The sequence below is a fragment of the Triturus cristatus genome, chromosome 5_1 (assembly GCF_964204655.1).
Source record: "Triturus cristatus chromosome 5_1, aTriCri1.1, whole genome shotgun sequence".
NCBI lineage: Eukaryota > Metazoa > Chordata > Amphibia > Caudata > Salamandridae > Triturus > Triturus cristatus.
The window spans coordinates 618,385,043-618,403,181 of NC_140587.1; the positions used below are offsets into that span (position 1 = coordinate 618,385,043).

The window sequence follows — 18,139 nt, forward strand, 5'->3', positions numbered from 1 at the left end:
GGGGCTGAAACTGCCATTACAAACCCCTGTACATTGGACCCATAACTTGGCGACCGATGATCTGGTCTCCCAAGAAGATGCACTGGGTCCGGGTCATGCTTAACCCAAGGTGCGGGAGGTGTGCCATTCGAGAAATTGTGATGTAACCTCTGTATTTTTAATTTAGCACTTATTGCTAATAATGTTGCACTTGTCGCAGATATGATTCAAGTGCTCCTGTGCTGGCTAATATTTAAAAAAAAAAAAAAATAGTAAAAAAAAAATAAAAAAAAATATGAAGGTACAATATGGTCTGCTTGGCATTCATAATCAAAAAGGATCCCGAAGGTGAAAACACTTATTCAGCTTTGGAGCCAGCTTAATAGAGACCAGACACGGACTACTTTGATTATCGGTTATGTTAGACTGAAGTTCAGGTCATCATCTCACAGAAATATGCTATAAATGATTATATTACTCAAGGAAGGTGCAATTTCATAATAAAAAATAAAAATCATATAAGCCAGCTTGTAAGTAAATCCAGTTTACTGCTTTGAATCCAAACAGATCTAGCGCCTCAAAAGGGGTCATGGCTAGCCATTTAAGCAAATGCACATCAAGGAGCTATTGGACAAGATTCCTGTAAATAGTGAAAGCATTATAAGCCGTCAAAATTACAGAAGTCATAAGAGTAGTAGTTTTCGAAGTTCCATGAAATTGGCATACTGAATACTAAAAAACCTAACTGGAGGTGATCAAAAACCTACTTGCCCACAGCATAATTTATACACTGATCCCTTTGCTATGTCCAGTGAACTTTCACTCCCTGCAAAGACCAAAGGGGAACTAAAGAAAAACTGAATTCAATTGAAGTAAGAATCTGGCAAGCAAAAGACAAAAATGTGTTTTGGCATATAAAACACCTGTGCAAACTTAATTGCAATTCAATATAGTTCAAGGCTGCTGGAGGCTGTGGGGTTTTTCTCTGAGAACTACTCACTCATCTTACAGTATTTTGCATCCAAATATTTTCAACAGGTGTGAGTTTAAAGCTTGCATTGCCTACAAAGCTCTGAGACTAAACACAACTAGCTACATGGCAAAAACTATGCAGAGGTAAGCAGATGCTTCACAAAACAAAAACTAGCTCCAGTTCACTAGCCTTACTTAGAAAGAAAAAAAACAGTCCTGCTGTGGAAATTCCCCAACAATTTATATCAATTTTAAACTTAAACTGAACATGTACCATCCTTTCTCTCTTTCTTACCAATTAATTAAACTCATTTTATAAAATTCAAACACCTTGCTGACCCACCTATGAACAATTCTTCAGCATGTAAATCCTCCTCCCTTTCAAAGTTCTTTCATTCCCACTAGGACGCTATCTACTACACCTTAACACCCAACTCAGTCAATATACACTGGACTGTTAACACATATGCAGACATCAAGCTAGTTTCCGGACACAATATTACTCCCTATCCATCTTGAACTTCTCTGCAGAACATTAAGGATTTTGATCCCTTCATGCAAGACCCTCCCGGATGGATCTTCCCAAAGGATGATTTCACTGAACATGTGCCTTATGTATCAATAAGTCCCCATGTGGAACATAATACCTTAAGTTACTGCGATCTATAACTAAACCCATACACATCGTTGAGGGACCATATAGGTTCTACCTTTTGCATTTTATATTTTATATAGTCTACATGGATTATACCTGACATATCATTGTATATAAATATTGTTTTTTTAATCTCTCTACTAGAATTAAATGTATGCCATGCTAGTGAATATATATATATATATCACAACACCTGTAATGTTTTATGTTAAATGCTTGTTTTATCTATTCCTGCAAAGTGCTTTGTCACCCTTTGGGACCAAATCTGAACTATATTAAAAGCAGAACAAAAATGTTCAGTGTCGTTCAGAATGGAAGATACGAACGTCGGCTGGGGCGAGTTGCTGAAACATGAAGGTCAGATTTGCACGCTGGATAATGACACACTCAGTTTCTAGGTATTCAAAATCCAAACTTGGGCCAACACATTCTATTGCTGGAGTCTGATGGATTAAGTGTGAAATGAAGACCTCGGTGAATGCTTGGAGTTGATGCAAATTGTGTCTTGCCAAGATCCTTGAGACTCGCCTCAAGAGAGTGGTAACCCAGTTGGTCCACGAAGATCAGTGTGGGTTTATACCGAGAAGGGGAACGCACATTAATATCCGCAGCCTCTCGCATGTGCTACACTTGACGGCTGCCAGTGATGATAGAGCGGCAATAGTCGCCCTAGACATCGAAAAAGCATTCAACACTTTGCAGAGGGAATACATGTGGGAGCTTCTAAAAATAAAAAAAGAATATGGGACTTCGCTGCGGTTTTATTCCATGGGTCCCGCTGCTCTACCGGAGTCCGAGTGCTCATGTGCGTACAGGCGACCAAATATCAGAGCGCATGACAATCGAGAGAGGTACATGGCAGGGGTGCTCTCTCCCCATTGTTATTTGCCTTGGCAATTGAGCCTCTGGCCATTCAACTACGGCGAGAAACGAACGAATGGGGACTCGCCAGCGACTGGCACACACACACACGTGGTATCCTTATATGCAGATGATGCACTACTGTATATCAGTCAACCAGAACAGGCGATACCGGCCTTACTAGAAGTATTGCACGCTTTCGGAAAGACATCAGGTCTCCGCATTAACCACCCTAAGTGTCATCTTCCCCATAGCTGCCTTAGCATAGGAAGAAGTGCGGGACCTCCCTGAGGTAGAGTTCAACTGGGAAACTGACCATTTCCAATATCTCAGCATGCAAGTGACAGGTCCAAGACCAATATACACTAAACATATGAGCAGTCCTCGCAAACCTGAAGGAGTCGATTTGTTTTTGGAATAGACTTCCCCTTTCCATTATGGAATGAATTGCACTGACCAGAATGAACATGCTACCTCGGTGCCTTTATGCACTTCAAAACACATTCTGCCACATCCCGACCTCTACGTTTGCTACATTAAATAAATTACTGGTATCGCTAGTATGTGCCGACGGCCAGAGCAGGGTAAAATTAGACGGAATTAAATTGGACATGGAATTAGGGGGATTGGGACTCCCCGATTTTAGGCTCTACTATTTCGCTGGATTATCACATTATGACGCACAATGGTGCATGGAGGGACAATATGGAAAAAGCAATGCTAGCAGACTGGCACAGAGGTTCAGACCTTCCAAGGTACCCCAATGATGGGCACACAGGTCCCCAGTACATTCCCATTTATAATCAGACAAGTGGCGGTGGTCAGGGAGCAGGGGGTCTCTCTGGTTATTCGCAGGGCACCATAAACAAACTCACTCCCCCCCTCTACAATGGTTGCAGGGGTTCTATAAAATCCAATCAGTCATGGATGTAGCCCAAATGGTATGGGGGGGGGGGGGGGGGGGAGATGTACGACAACTGCAGACTTCTAAGCTAATAGGACATTTGGCAAAGCAAGAATACGGTACCAAATTCCTGAAGGCCAGTTTCTTCAATACAGCAAAATAATATCATACACCGTTAGCACAATATGGCCGCCTTTTCTAGATGAGACGACAGAGTCACACACACTAGCATTGCTGCTCAACCAAGGGTCTACTAAAGGCCTAATCTCCTGTTTTTACAAGGCCCTCAAAGAAGACCGCACAGTTGATACATCTGTGATAAAAGGCTGATTGTCTGAGGACCTACCGGTTTCCCTTACGGAAGGAGAATGGAAAAAAGTATTTGCACAGGTGCGGGTGGTGCCAGCAATGCCAGGTTTAAATGTATTCAATTTCACTACATACACCGTACTTACCTGGCACCTCAGAGGCTTGCCCGTTTTAGCTCGGAACGCCCTTCCAACTGCACAGACCCAGCAACTTTCCTGCACATGACTTAGTCATGTATCCATTTACAGTGATACTGGCCTCAGGTAATCCAGATGTTACGCACTGTTACAGCCGTCAAAATAGAAGCGTCCATTAAACATTGCCTGATGGGGGTACTCCCGACCCCCCAAAAATAGAACTCTCACACGGTATAAATTTGCACTGCTAGGCCTAGTTTTAGCAAATCTATGCATTGCGATACATTATACTCAAACCCTCCCACCAAGATTGGACAAATTGCAATCGACATGCGAGAATGGGGTGTGGCAGAAGAATGCCGCCTAAAAACAGTACGCACGGACAAGAAAGCAGAACGGGACATAGAAGTATGGGGCTACATGCTGGAAGGACAGGAAATACCTGACCCCCCCCACCCCCGAATCCGACTCAGATGAAACACAAACACAGCTACATTTTCCCCCACTAACACACGGAGACTGAACAGTCAGGCTCCACACACATAGGATAGACAGCTATCACCGAGCGATGAGGTTCCCCCCCCAACTCCACTGACCATTTGACCTTGAATGTTTTTTTTTTGTAGATAAATACCGTCACGTCGCTGCTTAGAATTGTTGTTGGGTTGCTTTCTATGTTGATGTAGTTCTTCCTTCCGCAATGGAGGAGTGTGGCTCAATGGTTAGAGCGGCAGACCCTGAAGCAGAGTTCTGGCCAGGGACCAGGGTTCGATTCCCACCTCGGTGGGGCTCGGGCTCAATTTCCTCGGACCGGTCTATTCTCGCCTCGGTGCCTATTCTAATCACGGGCCCCACGCTGCAACTCTGGGCAATAGCTTGCTTAGCCTCCACACCGGCCCCAACAGCGCTAAGGATGCCTGCTTCACCCTGGGGGTGCCCAGGAGTGGACACTTCACAGGGAAAGCCAGGAGGGGTTCCACAGCGGTATGAGTATCAGCGCCAGGAAACCGCAAAGGCGACACCGCAAGGTGGCCGTCTGGTGACAGTGCGCTCTATAAGTACCTTGACATTTACATTTGCATCTTCCTTCCGCAATGTCTGCATCCCGATTGCGATGAATGATGATGCACACAAATAGGGCCTGGGTGAGTAAACAAACCTCACACACGCCGAAACATAACCTTACTAGTAGCCCGATGGGCAGATTATGAGAATTGTAAGCTGTGTAATGTGCAAATTGTTGTGTAAAATAATTCAGTACTATAATAAAAAAAATAAGTTGAAAAAAAAGCATGAAATGAAGATTCTTGTTGGACTACAGATATTTATTCGATACAGTTCTAACTGCGACTCTGCAGAAATACCCCATCTAAGGTCATATCATGCTGAAGAATATCTTTTGAATGGAAGAAAGCTTGCTTGGTAATAATAAGGACCAGCAAGAAAAAAGCAATATTGGAAATATTTCCATAAAATCATTAGACCTACATAAGGTACAATACATTAACAAAGCACAACCATCAGGAAGGCTCTACCATTAATTTTCTGCCAGTACATCAATTTCCTACCATTCGGCAAACACCGGAAGACCTACTTCTTCCAAAAGTACTTGACTTCCAGCGCCATTCATTGTCTGCATTTCCTACCTTCTTTTATAACCCAAGGATCGGTAGCCTTCCTTGGTCAGAAAATCCTTCTGTGTTAAGCTGGCTGCCCAAAGGCAATGTTTTGCTTGGTATGCTGGTCACCAATTTACTTTTCTTTGTAAGTGGATCAGCAGGTGATGAATGTAGATTTGGGGAGAGGCAGCCAGTGCTAGGTGGTCAAAATGTTAATACTTTTAATACATCTGGCAGTGGCATATACACTAGTCTATGAAGACGCCAGTGTAGAGACAGGGTGCAATACATCTGTGAGAGGTTAAGGGGTTTGATGGCCGCTCCGACGTACCTTTCAAAGAAGTAGGACTCTGATTTCAACAAAAGGAAAAACTGAGATAATGCTATCTTTTGTTGGCAACGTGTCTCTTCGTAGGAGAGGCATATACCAAGCATGAATTCAAGCGATCTTGTGTTTATGGTGAGCCGGCTCATACATTTGCCCAGCTGCATAGAAGAGAACAGTTTAAGCTTACCAGTTATTGTGTGCAAAGAGAAATATTCTTTATTCTAGGCAAATATTTGATGTTCAGTTCTACATGTCGGAAAGGCACGACTTCAGTCCTTCCTTGGTGCTGGCAAAGGAGATTCAATTGTGCATCACCAGCAAATGTTGATCGACACTATCAGCCATGCTGAAATCAAAGAGTCTCGATGTAGACCCAGAATGACCAATGAGGGTAAAGAAGGGCTGGGCACAAGGCAGATTTACAGGATATCCACCTATGTATGCATAAAATGAATCTAGGTGTAACTCATTTAAAGTCCATGATCATCTTCATACGAGGCAATGATCCAGCATGCCTAAATCTTATTAGAAATTTCTAGATGTGGATGACTAATCGCTGCAGCTCATTCTAGGTAGTCTAAAAGGTCATCCTAGATCAAGTAGCGTTTGAGATTTTAAAGTGCCAATCTGGACAAGCTAATGACGCTATAAGAGATATGCGATTACCCAATAAAGTACATCGACCAAGAACCCTATGCATTGCTAAGAGTCTGATGGTCCGGGTCAAAGGCATCAGAGGACAAGCAAGAACATGCTGGCACTGTAGATTCTGGCATTAGAGCTAGTGATCCATGAGTTGGATATTCATTGTTCAAGTGCTTAACTGTGACCTGAAACTGGATTGGTGGAGAGGTAGGAAGTGATGCTTGTTGACTAGATCATGCAAGTGGATGGAGACAGCTTCCTCAAATATAGTTTCAAAAAATGGGAACGGTGTAAAGGATTGTGAACTGAGTAGACAATTGTGTTGCTTTCTATTTTTTAAGTATCTGTTCAGTTTTGAGTGACTCAAGCAAAAAAGAGATCTTTGAGTGATAACCTCAGCTGCTGCCTTGAGGGGGAGCTGTGAGTGCTTCGCCAAAGAACTTCATGATTGCTTAGCTGTCTTCATAACTGATAGTGTTAAGAACTCTATAACGCTGTTATTGGAAAAATTGCATGACCAGTGGACATGGAGCAATTCTTCTGTGCTCAAAAAGTTTGTATTTTATTAAAATAAGTCAGTAGGAAGCATTTCCCGTTATAAGCATCCTAGAATCACAAAGCAATAGAAGTGACTTATCACTTCGCTAATGAAAGATTTCACTCACAAGGAAGTAAAAATAAGTTGAAAACAGTTGAAAAAAGTATATAAAAAAATAAACCTGGGGGAGGAGCCTAGCACGCATCCAAGATGGTCGCGTGAGCACAGGGCTCCCCGGACCCTCGCTGCTCCTCGGAACTTATCCTGACTTTATTCTGACTTGGTTGACGGATTCTGGAAGATGAACGTTGGCTGAACCCTAAACTCTTTTCAGAAACCAAATCGGACCTGGGAGACCTGATCTATGGTGGTTTGAACTTTTGAGGCCCAACTGATGGCTGTGCCCGGTGCGAAGGTGAACTGTGGAGCCGGGGCATAGTTGAACAACAACGGCATCGGGGCTGTGCCAGCGGCCGTCCCATCACTTTCGGTTTCACTTTTGGATCTCTGAGTGGCTGGACAGCGGAGTTGCTTTGTGCGGCTGGGTTTTCACTCGGCCTTCGCTTCGTGCCTTTGCCTCCGCCTGAAACCAGTGTGCCCATTGACTTTGATCCTCTCGCACCGCCACATTGCGGTCCCTGGTACGGCTCGTGTCGGCTTCGCCTGTGCCACTTTGACGCTTGCTCGGTGGTCCCCTTCGGCGAGCGTGGTTCCACATGGGAGGCAGAGGGGATCCAGAGAGGCGTAGGACCAAGACATCCCTGCGTGGGGGACCGGTCCAGACCAACAACATGGACCGCTACACTCATGGTAGGGGGTCCCCTGGGACGGCCGGTGTTCTCCCGGATGACGCTGGGGGTGTTCCGTCCGCCCCTCCGGATTTGTCACTGCAGGACATCATGGGCGCCATTAACGGCATCAAGGAGACCATCGCTCAGCAGTACGAGGCCTTGGCCCGTAAAATCGACACGTGGCCATTGATGTGACGCTAATTCGGGTGGATCTCTCTAAGACCAATGAGAGGGTTCAATCGCTGGATTTGCGGACGTCCACCATTGGTACGGATGTGTTGGACCTGCAGACTGCTCTCGGCGACCTCAAGTCGGCCAACGACCTGATGGCTCGGCGGCTGGAGGACTTCAAGGGACGGGCTCGACGCAATAACATCCGCGTCATAGGTGTTCCGGAGACTTCCGACAATCGCCCGGTGGATCTTATGGTTGAGGAACTCATCCTCAAACAGCTTGCCCCCGCTGGCCTGAGTAAGTTCTTCGCCTGGGACTCGATGGGCCCGCTCCACGGCAGTCGGCCGCGACCGGGAGCTCCCCCGAGGCCTATTGTCGCAAAACTTTTTCACTACAGAGACCGAGATGCGATTCTGCAGGCCTCACGGGTACATGGCCCGGTCCAATATGAGAACTCATCCGTTAACTTTTTCCCGGACTTCACCCAACTTGTCCAGAAACAGCGGATGGGTTTCCAGGGGGTGAAGCGCCGTCTCCAGGACCTGGGTTTTAAGTACTCGATGCTTTTTCCTGCCAGGCTCCGAGTGGAATACGAAGACCGGGCTACCTTTTTTGACTGTCCTGCGACCGTGAGTGACTGGCTGGATTCTCTGCCGGACCGGGGTGACCGGCCTGGGCCTTCTGGTGATACCGAGGGTGGCGGGCCTCCTTCGGAGTGAATTTTGGTCCTTGACTTTGATATTTTGTTTTGTTCGGCTGGGTTCTACTTCTTTTGTACATTTTGTTTAATTATGATCTGTGTTGGGGGCGGGCGGGGACGGGTCCCTTTCCTCCTCCGGGGTCTTTTCGTAGAATGGATTTTTTAGGGCGACAGGCACACTGCAAGTTGGGGTGGTTTTCTGGACCGCAGGGGTGCAGGGTGGGGGGAGTTGAATTTGGGGGGGGGTTGGTGGGTGGGAGGGGTTGTTTGGATTTGTGTTTTTTGTTTTCAAGGCGAGGTATTGGCTCTGTCTCAGTTTCAGGTGTCGCGCTATTTGCTGGGGGACCCTTGATCTACTGGAGGGGATGGGGGGGGGGGGGGGGACGGGTTGAGACTGATGTCTTGGAACGTCAACGGATTGGGGGATCGTATCAAGCGGGGTGTTGTGCTTCAGTATTTGCGTCGTTTGACTCCTGATGTGGTATTCTAACAGGAGACGCATCTGGTTGGTAATGTTTGTCATGCCATGAACAGGGGGGGGATACCGACTCGTGGCCCATTCCGGTTTCACCACTGGCTCTAGAGGTGTGGGCATTCTCCTACGATCTTCACTTCCGCTAGAGATCACCAGGGTTGTCCTAGACGATAGAGGGCGCTATGTGGCTCTGACTGGGAGGTGGGAGGGACAGTCCCTTTCCTTGGTTTCGGTTTATGTTCCCCCGGGCCTCCAGAACTCCACTTTCTCAGACTTGGGTCGTATGCTGCTTGAGCTTCCTGACAGTCTTTTGCTTATGGGTGGGGATTTTAATTCGGTTGTTTCGGGTGAGTTGGATCGCCACCCGCCCAGGGCCCTCCCTGCTGCCCAGGCGTGGCTCGGCGGACTCTTGGATACCTTCGGTCTGGTGGACTGTTGGAGGTTAATGCATCCGACACAGTGTCAGTACACATTTCACTCTGGGGCCCATGGGAGTCTCTCCAGATTGGATTATTTTCTTATGCCCGCGGCCCAGACTGCCCGGATTCGAGAGGTAAAGCACTTGGCCCGGGGTATCTCTGATCATTCCCCACTGTGGTTGCTTTTCGACCCCGGGATGCGGTCCGCTGGGCGGATCGCCCCTATTAACCCTTGGTACTTGCGAGACCCCAAGATTCGTGATAGCCTTGTTAAGTCGATTGATTAGTATTTTCTCGAGAATGAGGGGTCGGTGTTGTCCTCAGTGTCCCTGTGGGAAGCCTTCAAAACAGTGCTCCGCGGGCATGCCCTATCCCAGATAGTGGAGGCTAAGAGGGTTAAGAATGAGGCGGTGGTGAAGCTGGAGACTGAAATATCGGGGCTGGAGGCGGCTTTGGAGACGGGTGTCACTCGGGATGGGCTTCATGCCCTCAGCTTGAAGCAGTTTGAATACAAGTCTCTTGTCACTGACGCTGCCAAGATCATGTATAGGGAGCAACAGGGTAGGTTGTATGATGCCGGGGACAAGGCGGGTAAACTGATTGCTTGGTTGGATAAGAAGGAGAGAGTGAATCGTGTGGTCCCGGAGCTTCGGGTTTCGGATGGAGTGTGTGTGACTGACCCTGGTGAGATTGTGGAGTGTTTTGCTGACCACCTCCGGGCGGTGTACTCCCCTGTGCCTGATAGAGATGAGGATGACTCTCGTCTCTTGCTGCGGGATATTGCCTTGCCCGGCCTATCCGTCGAGGACCGTGAGCAGATGGATGCCTCCCTGTATGTCGACGAGATTGCTACCGCGATTCGTTCCCTTCACTCGGGCAAGGCTATGGGCCCCAACGGACTGCCGATTGAACTGTATAAACTACGCCCGGATAAAATCGCGCCCTTCCTCCGTCGTATGTTTCTGGAGTCGCTCGAGCGGGGTTCCCTTCCCGACGACCAGCGTCTGGCTACTATAGTTGTTATTCCCAAGGACGGTAAGCCAAGAGACCGCTGTGCCTCATATAGGCCTATTTCCCTACTAAATGCCGAACCGAAAATCCTTGCCAAGGTCCTCGCTAATCGCTTGCTGAAAGTTATATGTGATTTGATACATCCGGATCAATGCGGCTTTATCCCTCATCGTAATACCGCTCTCAACTTGCGGCGTCTACATGGCGTCCTCGCTAGGGCGGAGTACTTCTCTGAACCGGCCATATTGGTTTCCTTAGACGCCACGATGGCCTTTGATACCATCGAGTGGCCATTCCTTTGGGCCGTATTGGCGAAGTTTGGCTTTGGGGAGGGATTTATTAGTTGGGTGAAGCTCCTCTATGCTGGTCCAATGGCTCAGGTTGTTGTCAATGGGCGGGTTTCTCGGCCCTTCGCTCTCGGGAGGGGTACTAGGCAGGGGTGCCCGTTGTCCCCTCTGCTCTTTTGCTCTCGCCTTGGAACCGCTCGCTGCCTGGCTCTGCTGGGAGTACGCGGATGATATTCTTCTGTACCTCACCTCGCCGCGGAAGTCCCTCAATGTGCTTTTTGATGTCCTTACTTCCTTTGGGAGAAATTCGGGTTTGATAATTAACTGGTCCAAATCTTGCGTGTATCCTATCTCCGGTGGCCTCCCTCTCTTGCCACCTCGGCTTCCGATCCAAACATCTCAATCCGGCTTTAAATACTTGGGGGTATACGTTTCGTTGGATCCGGCAGTCCGCTACGAGCAGAATCTCCTGTCTCTCCTCCGGCGTTTGAGGGCGGATACGGCTCGGTGGTGTAAGTTGCCCTTGTCTCCACTTGGTCGCGCAGCACTGTTTAAAATGATGTCCCTTCCCAGATTTCTTTACGCACTCCAGAACTCCTTCGATACCATTCCGGCGGCCTACTTTAGGGAAGTGGAGAGTTTGCAGAGGAGACTGGTTTGGGACGGTCGTGTGCGTATCGCTTTGGCAAAGCTGACTCTTCCCTGGTATGACGGGGGCATCGCGCTTCCTGACATTAGAAGGTACTATTGGGCCTCCCAGCTGTCTGCCATTAACCATGCTACGTACGCTCCTGGCTCGAACCCGGCATATGAGATGGATAAATTCCTGCTTCCCGGCGGTAACTACAACAGAGCGCTCTACTCTCGATCTGCCGGAAGGACCCTCACGGGCCCTACTAGGATTGCGGTACGTGTGTGGAAGGCGGCGAATGTAGCTGTGGGCTGGAGTGAGCGGTTAACGTGTGCTACTCCTCTATTCGCCTCAGAGCGCTTGGGAAGCCTCTGGACAACGAAAGGCTTTGAGCACTGGGATACGATCGGCATTAGCAGAGTGGGGGACCTATGGGTTAAAGGCGCGGTTAAATCCTTTGCGGCGCTTCAGAGCGAGTACGAGCTTAGTGAAAGGGAGTTCTTCCGCTATGCCCAGGTTCGGCACGCCCTACTCTCGGTCTTTGGGGAGGGGACCACGGTCCCCGTTTCTTCGCCTCTCGAAGACCGTATACTCGACGGACACGTCCCCGACAGTACTATCTCCCTGATTTATAAAAACTAATAAATAATCGGGCTGATCTCTTGGTGCGTCTTCGGGAGGCATGGACGGGAGATGGGGTTGAGTTGGACGACGAGGACTGGCAGTCTGCGCTGTCATCCCCTAAGGAGGTTGCCGTCCCGGCCCGTCTCCGTCTGGTCCAGCTTAAGATTCTCCATCGTGTCTATGTGACGGGTCCCCGTTTGGTCTCGATGGGGTTTTCTGACGACGGGCTCTGTAAGCGCGGCTGCAGGCTCAGTGCCACCTTTCTCCACATCCTCTGGGAGTGCCGCGAGGTGGCGAAATATTGGCGCCAGGTGCATGATGTTATGAAACGAGTCACTGGGGTCGCTCTGTTGCCGGAGGTGCGCCGATGTGTTCTGAATGTGTGGGAGCCCAATGACTATAATGCAGCCCAGGCGCGGTGGGCGGCCCTTAGGAACATGATCGCAAAGAGATATTGCGCAGCTTTGGGGTTCCCAACGGCCTCCCACCGTGTCCGTATGGAAGGAGAACATGGACTGGTGCATGTTCAGGGAGAAGACGGTGTATGTGGCTCGTGGTAAACCGGGGGCGTGGGGTAGAATCTGGGGTCAGTGGAATGTGTATCGAGGGACTATCTGTTCTCCCCCCCTGGTGGATACGTCTGATGTTGCCTTGTCCCCCTGATCCTTGAGGGTTCCTTGCTTAATTTGTTCATCTGAAAATAGATTTGGTTTTCCCGTGGCCCCCCCTCCCTCTCAGACCCCCTTTTTATTGACCACCCTAGGGTGGTCCTATGTGGAGTTCCTCTGCTGTGGTTAGACGCCCTTTGAATGTTTTTCGCCTTGCTTTTTGTTTTTCTTTACTTTTGTTGATATTTATGTAAAATAGGGTGTATCCTGACTTCCCTTATGTGCAGCCTGATCTCCTGTCATTTAGCGGAGCCCCTGCGGGCCAGTCATTGTTTTTGAACTGCTTGAACATTTCTGAATACTAGCGGCCGGCCCAGGTGGTTGTAGGCCCGTGCTTGTACCCTTTTTCTCTGCACAATAAAATTTAAAAACAAAATAAATAAATAAATAAACCTGAGCCAAAAGATATCAGGACCGTACCGTAAGGAAGGCCAGCGGATATAGAACAATGTCAAAGTAGAAAGTAAGGACGAGTAGATCATTAAAAAAGCCAAACCTTTGGCGAAGGTGGTGTGTGTGCCGGTCCCATTGGAGCCCAGGTGGCTGCTACTGCTGATCAAGGGAGACACGGACTGGTCCAGGTATCACGAGATCTGGCTGGCTACAGCGGCTGGGGTGGCAAAACATAACATTGCGAGCGCCTGGGGGGCGGTTGCACCTCCACAATGGGACCAGTGGCTCAGGGACCTGGACTGGTGTCAGAGGGTGGAGGAAACAGTCTATAAATCCAGGGGCTGTGTGAAGAAATGGAGGAGGGTGTGGGGCCCATGGTGCAGATTCCGAACCTTCAGAGGCGGGGGGGGGGGGCAGCTGTAGCGGGACCTTTGGGTAACTCTCCCGATCCTCAACTCTGTAATGTACCACTGTTGGTTTATGTGCCTTTTGATCACTGCTTTGTCATGCATATGATCTTGAGCTATGTTAATAAAAAAAGATGTTTAAAAAAAAAAAGCCAAACCTTTAGAGAGCCTTCATTAAAAGATGGAAGCCAAAACACACAGGGCATAAATGAAAATGGACTGTTTATAAATGTATGGAAGATGTCAGGCGGGAGAAGTACAATATCTTCTACAGAGGTAAGAGCAAGTACAACTCCACGCTGAACTAAACTGATTTTGGATACATTACAGTTTACACAGGAAGGAGATGGCAAATAAAACCACGAAAATGCTGCAGACAAATCTGACAAGATAGCTAGAATGGAAAGTGAAATGTACCAATCTCGCCCAAAAGCAATCTGGCGGATAATGTGAGTGGTTAATTTCAAGTAAGACTAGTTTGACAAAAAAGATAAACCGGCAGTTGATATAGCATGCCCTGCAATGCATGAAGGAAAATGTGGGTAGGAAGAAGGGGTTAATCTGGAATAACACATTCAGACAGGATGGAATTGAACTAGGTATCATCAGCCTGGATATTTACCTTGCTTCACTTGACAACATAATCAACAATGTTTCTAAAACAGGCTGACAAAGAGAAGCGGGGGCACCTTGAGAGAAACTAAGGAAAGCTTTATGTAAGGCCGTAAGCAGAAAGACATACACCCACTCATCGTGATCCCCAGGCAACTGGTACCACCTGCTTCTGGGCCAACAGGAATTGCAAGTAACAATGGTATAATACAGCTCACCTACTCAAAGCTTGCAAAATGCCAGTGTGAAAAAAGACTACAAATAAGTAATAGTCAACATTCTTTCAAGGGCAACCTTAGTGTCTGTACTCCCAGGTGCTGGAATGTTGATGCTGTGTGCCTGTACCACTTGCAAAAAGGACCAGAGCTGTAGCAATAATCAAATTGTCACTTAATGTAATGCAAAACAATTAAAGGGCAAATGCCAATAGCAGAAAATAAATTCCTTAATAAGTCTGGGAGCCACTATTCACTGCTTGCTCTTCTACTCGTGTAAAACAAAGGTGAGGGAGAACTATTTTTGCTAACAAACTGGCAAAAAAGCAGCAATGTCAACAAAGAAGGGTGATTACACAACGTTGAATAAAAACTGTAGAGGCCTATATCAAAGGAAAGGCAAGGGAGTAAACGGGGGTGGGTTGAGAAATAGTGTGATAGGGCTTTGCCACAATGAAGCAATTTGTAGAGAAACCTAGTCACATGTACCATTCCAGCTCTTATGTGCAAGAGAGGAGGATTATTAATGGAATATTAGGTCAGAGTGGGCTGGGCAATTTCGCGTTGCCAAACTGCGAATTTAGCCGCCTCCAAACCGACTGTATAATTAATGTTACCAGCATTAGTACAACACACATGTCCCACGGTCATAGTCTTTTAAGGGGGTCTTCATTTTCCGCTTGACATCTTCCCCATGGTTTTATATTCCTAGCGGTTTACCACTATGGCCAGAATTAAATGGCACTTTATACGTCCAAGGTTTCACTTACAGTTTGATACAATTCTCCATTGGAAATGTAGATCTCGCAAAAACCCAAGGGCCACGTGAATGAAGGGAGAACAAACAAAACAACTTGCAGGACAGTGAAAGAGGGGGAATATGTTTCAACAAACATGCTATTTGTGAACTATTTATATGCGAACATTCATGTGCTTTTTAACCAGAACAGATGTATAATTTTTTTCAGGAGAATATTTTAAGCATCAAAGCTTTGGATACTGCCAATATTTATTCATAAAGATCACATGGCTTATCAACATGAAATAATTAGTAAACCAGTTTTGAAATAGTAGATACCTCTGAGAGGAACTTGTTCTGACCCTGTTTTGCCTTGAATCGTTTGATCTTTTGATGAATTCGTTTGTCCTTTTCCAGCTCTTCCACAGTTGCCCATTGACAATGAAGATAGGAGCTTAACATGGAATGAAAAAAGCACATATACATAAGAAACAAACAAAACAATGCTTTGGTCCTGTGTGCTGCCTGCACAATGACACCCACTTATGAGTCTCTTTTTCAGGGCACCATAAGCAGTTAACATTAAACATATATACAGAAACATTCAAGCAAATGTATATTTGCTATAGTGTAAGCTACTGATACATTTTAAGTAACCTTATATCTAGGGACACATTAACTACTACAATAGGTTTCTGGTCAATCTATTTATAGGCAGCAGGATCCATACTTATCCTAGAAAGGAGGTCATGCATTCATTTACAAACTAATCTCATGAATCACGAGGTCAAAATCATGGGCAAATGTAGATGAGGCCACCAGAAGACTGCATCAATGAACAATATTTAACACACAACACCTTAAGCCCTGCTTACACATTTAAGACACATGGTGTATAAAGGGGAGTACTATGAGGACAAGGAAATATGGCTGAGTTAATACAATGGAAATGACAAAATACATTGAAAATAGAATTGAAGATAAAATGGTAACTGCTGCACTTGTCATTGGTATCTGTTTCTACCAATAACCAAAATAGAACTAATAAGGATGAGCAACTGTGTGTGTTCGGGCTGAGATTTTAAGAAAGTAATCAAAGGGCGGGGAGTTACATACCTACTCAAAACGGATAAACATTTTGTAATTCTATTAAAGCATTTTTGAAGTAATTTAAGAATGTAAAGAATTTCATGTTGAACACAAATGCACCCAAATACGAGTTTGTGTATTTAATTTACAACGTAGTCCATCTACACACACACACACACACAGAAAACTCATTGCATACATTTTGGTGCAAGTATTTAGTCAATATTCCAGACCGCTCAGAAAATCGGTGCTCTACCTTCCTCGTTTATTTGAGCTGTAAAAAGCAGAACAAAACTGAAATATTTTCTAAAGTGTTGCCACCACTTATATATAAATAATAAATGATATGCACTTCTAAACTGCGTACAGCTTTATCATCAAAACAGATTGCTAAATGAGCGAGTGATCATGTGACTGGTGACCAAAAAGTAGTTCACACTTGCATGCATACAAGCTTGTGAACTGCTTCAAATAACTTATTGTGGGCCATATGTATGAAAATACATTTTTGCGATTCTCAAATAGCGATTTTTTGCGACTCGCTATTTGAGAATCGTAAAACGCTATCTATGTAGGATTTGCAAATAATTTTGCGAATCCTACATATTCCTTAATTGCGAATTGCAAATTGCGATTCGCAATTAAGGAATACGTCCCCATTCATTCCTATGGGCCTAGAGGCCCATAGGAATGAATGGGAAGACATTCTCAATTTGCGATTCTCAATCAGAGAATCGCAAATTGAGAATGCAATTTCAAGGGTGCCAGGGTGTCAAAAGGACACTCTGTTGCACCCCTGAAATGTGCATGTGTGCACATGTGGCACACATACATGCCCTAAGGGCATGTATGTGTGCCTCATGGCACTTTGAAAAATGCAAAAAATTGCATTTTTCAGAGAAATCGCAAATTACCACCAACTTGAAGTTGGTGGAAATTTGCGATTCCTTAAGGCCAAATTGCACTTTTTTGTGCTTCTTACATTGCATTTAAGGAATAGCAATTTGCAATTCCTTAAATGCAATCGCAAAATAAGGAATCGCAAATTTTGCGATTCTTTATTTTGGGAGGCAGTTTTTCTTTAATACATACCAAAGAGCCAAATTGCGATCGCAAACGCCGGAATTCGGCGAATTTCGGCGTTTGCGATCGCAATTTGGAATGATACATATGGCCCTGTGTGACTTAAAAAGTGAAAAGGGCAAAATGTAACCATAACAAAATCAATCCAAGTTCTAATTAGGAGATCTAACAACAATACAAAATCTCAGAAAATTGCTGCCTGCCTTACTGAGCCTAGAATGTTCTATTTTTATCGACATTTCATCTTAATTTACAATTTCCAATCCAGATTCAAAAGCTTCTGTTGGGTAAAGTGTTGTCCTACAACTTGGTTGAAAGTGCGATTTGCGGCAGGATAAACAACGGAAAGAGCAGGTGGCAATTTATTAGCAAATTACTTACAAGTTTTTGTATTTTACATAAAACTCCTCTACTTCCTCTTCTCCAGTCTCCATCTGCAATAAAATCACGAGAAGGTTTGAAGTTTTCAGATTAAAATGCAAGGAGGAGGAATAGAATAAACTGATAGACCGAAAGCAGCTTTTCACGTACAATTGTGCTCTGATTACTATAGCTTAAAAATACATGAATCATTTTAACTCCTCCTTAACCACATGCAGTTTCATTCATAACAACCCAACCTCGAATCTGGCCTTCTACCAGACCCACAGCGTTAAGTAGACGCCAAGTATACCATTTTCTCAGGCAGAAGCCAATTAGTAAGTGCACTCCAGAATGTCATATGTATTATTTTTGGCTGCCTCAAGACAACTTAACATTTAGGGTTTGACTGTGTTTGAAATGCTAGATTAAATGGAATTTATATATTTTTATAGTTAATAAATGTAAAACAAGAAGCATGTAAAACCCAATCCACAGTCATAAAAGGAATTAA

General features: G+C 45.8%; 1 protein-coding gene across 5 annotated transcripts in view; it reads right to left on the minus strand.

The window, feature by feature from the left end:
• Nucleotides 1–18,139, minus strand: part of CHD7 (chromodomain helicase DNA binding protein 7) — an 801,383-nt gene that overhangs the window by 241,997 nt on the left and 541,247 nt on the right. For all 5 annotated transcript variants that reach the window (XM_085605557.1, XM_085605559.1, XM_085605558.1 and 2 more), the window contains exons 7-8: nucleotides 17,647–17,699; nucleotides 15,433–15,547 (exon numbers count right to left, since the gene is read on the minus strand). In XM_085605557.1, coding sequence (XP_085461683.1) covers nucleotides 15,433–15,547; nucleotides 17,647–17,699 — 168 coding nt within the window. The remainder of the gene's footprint in view (nucleotides 1–15,432; nucleotides 15,548–17,646; nucleotides 17,700–18,139) is intronic.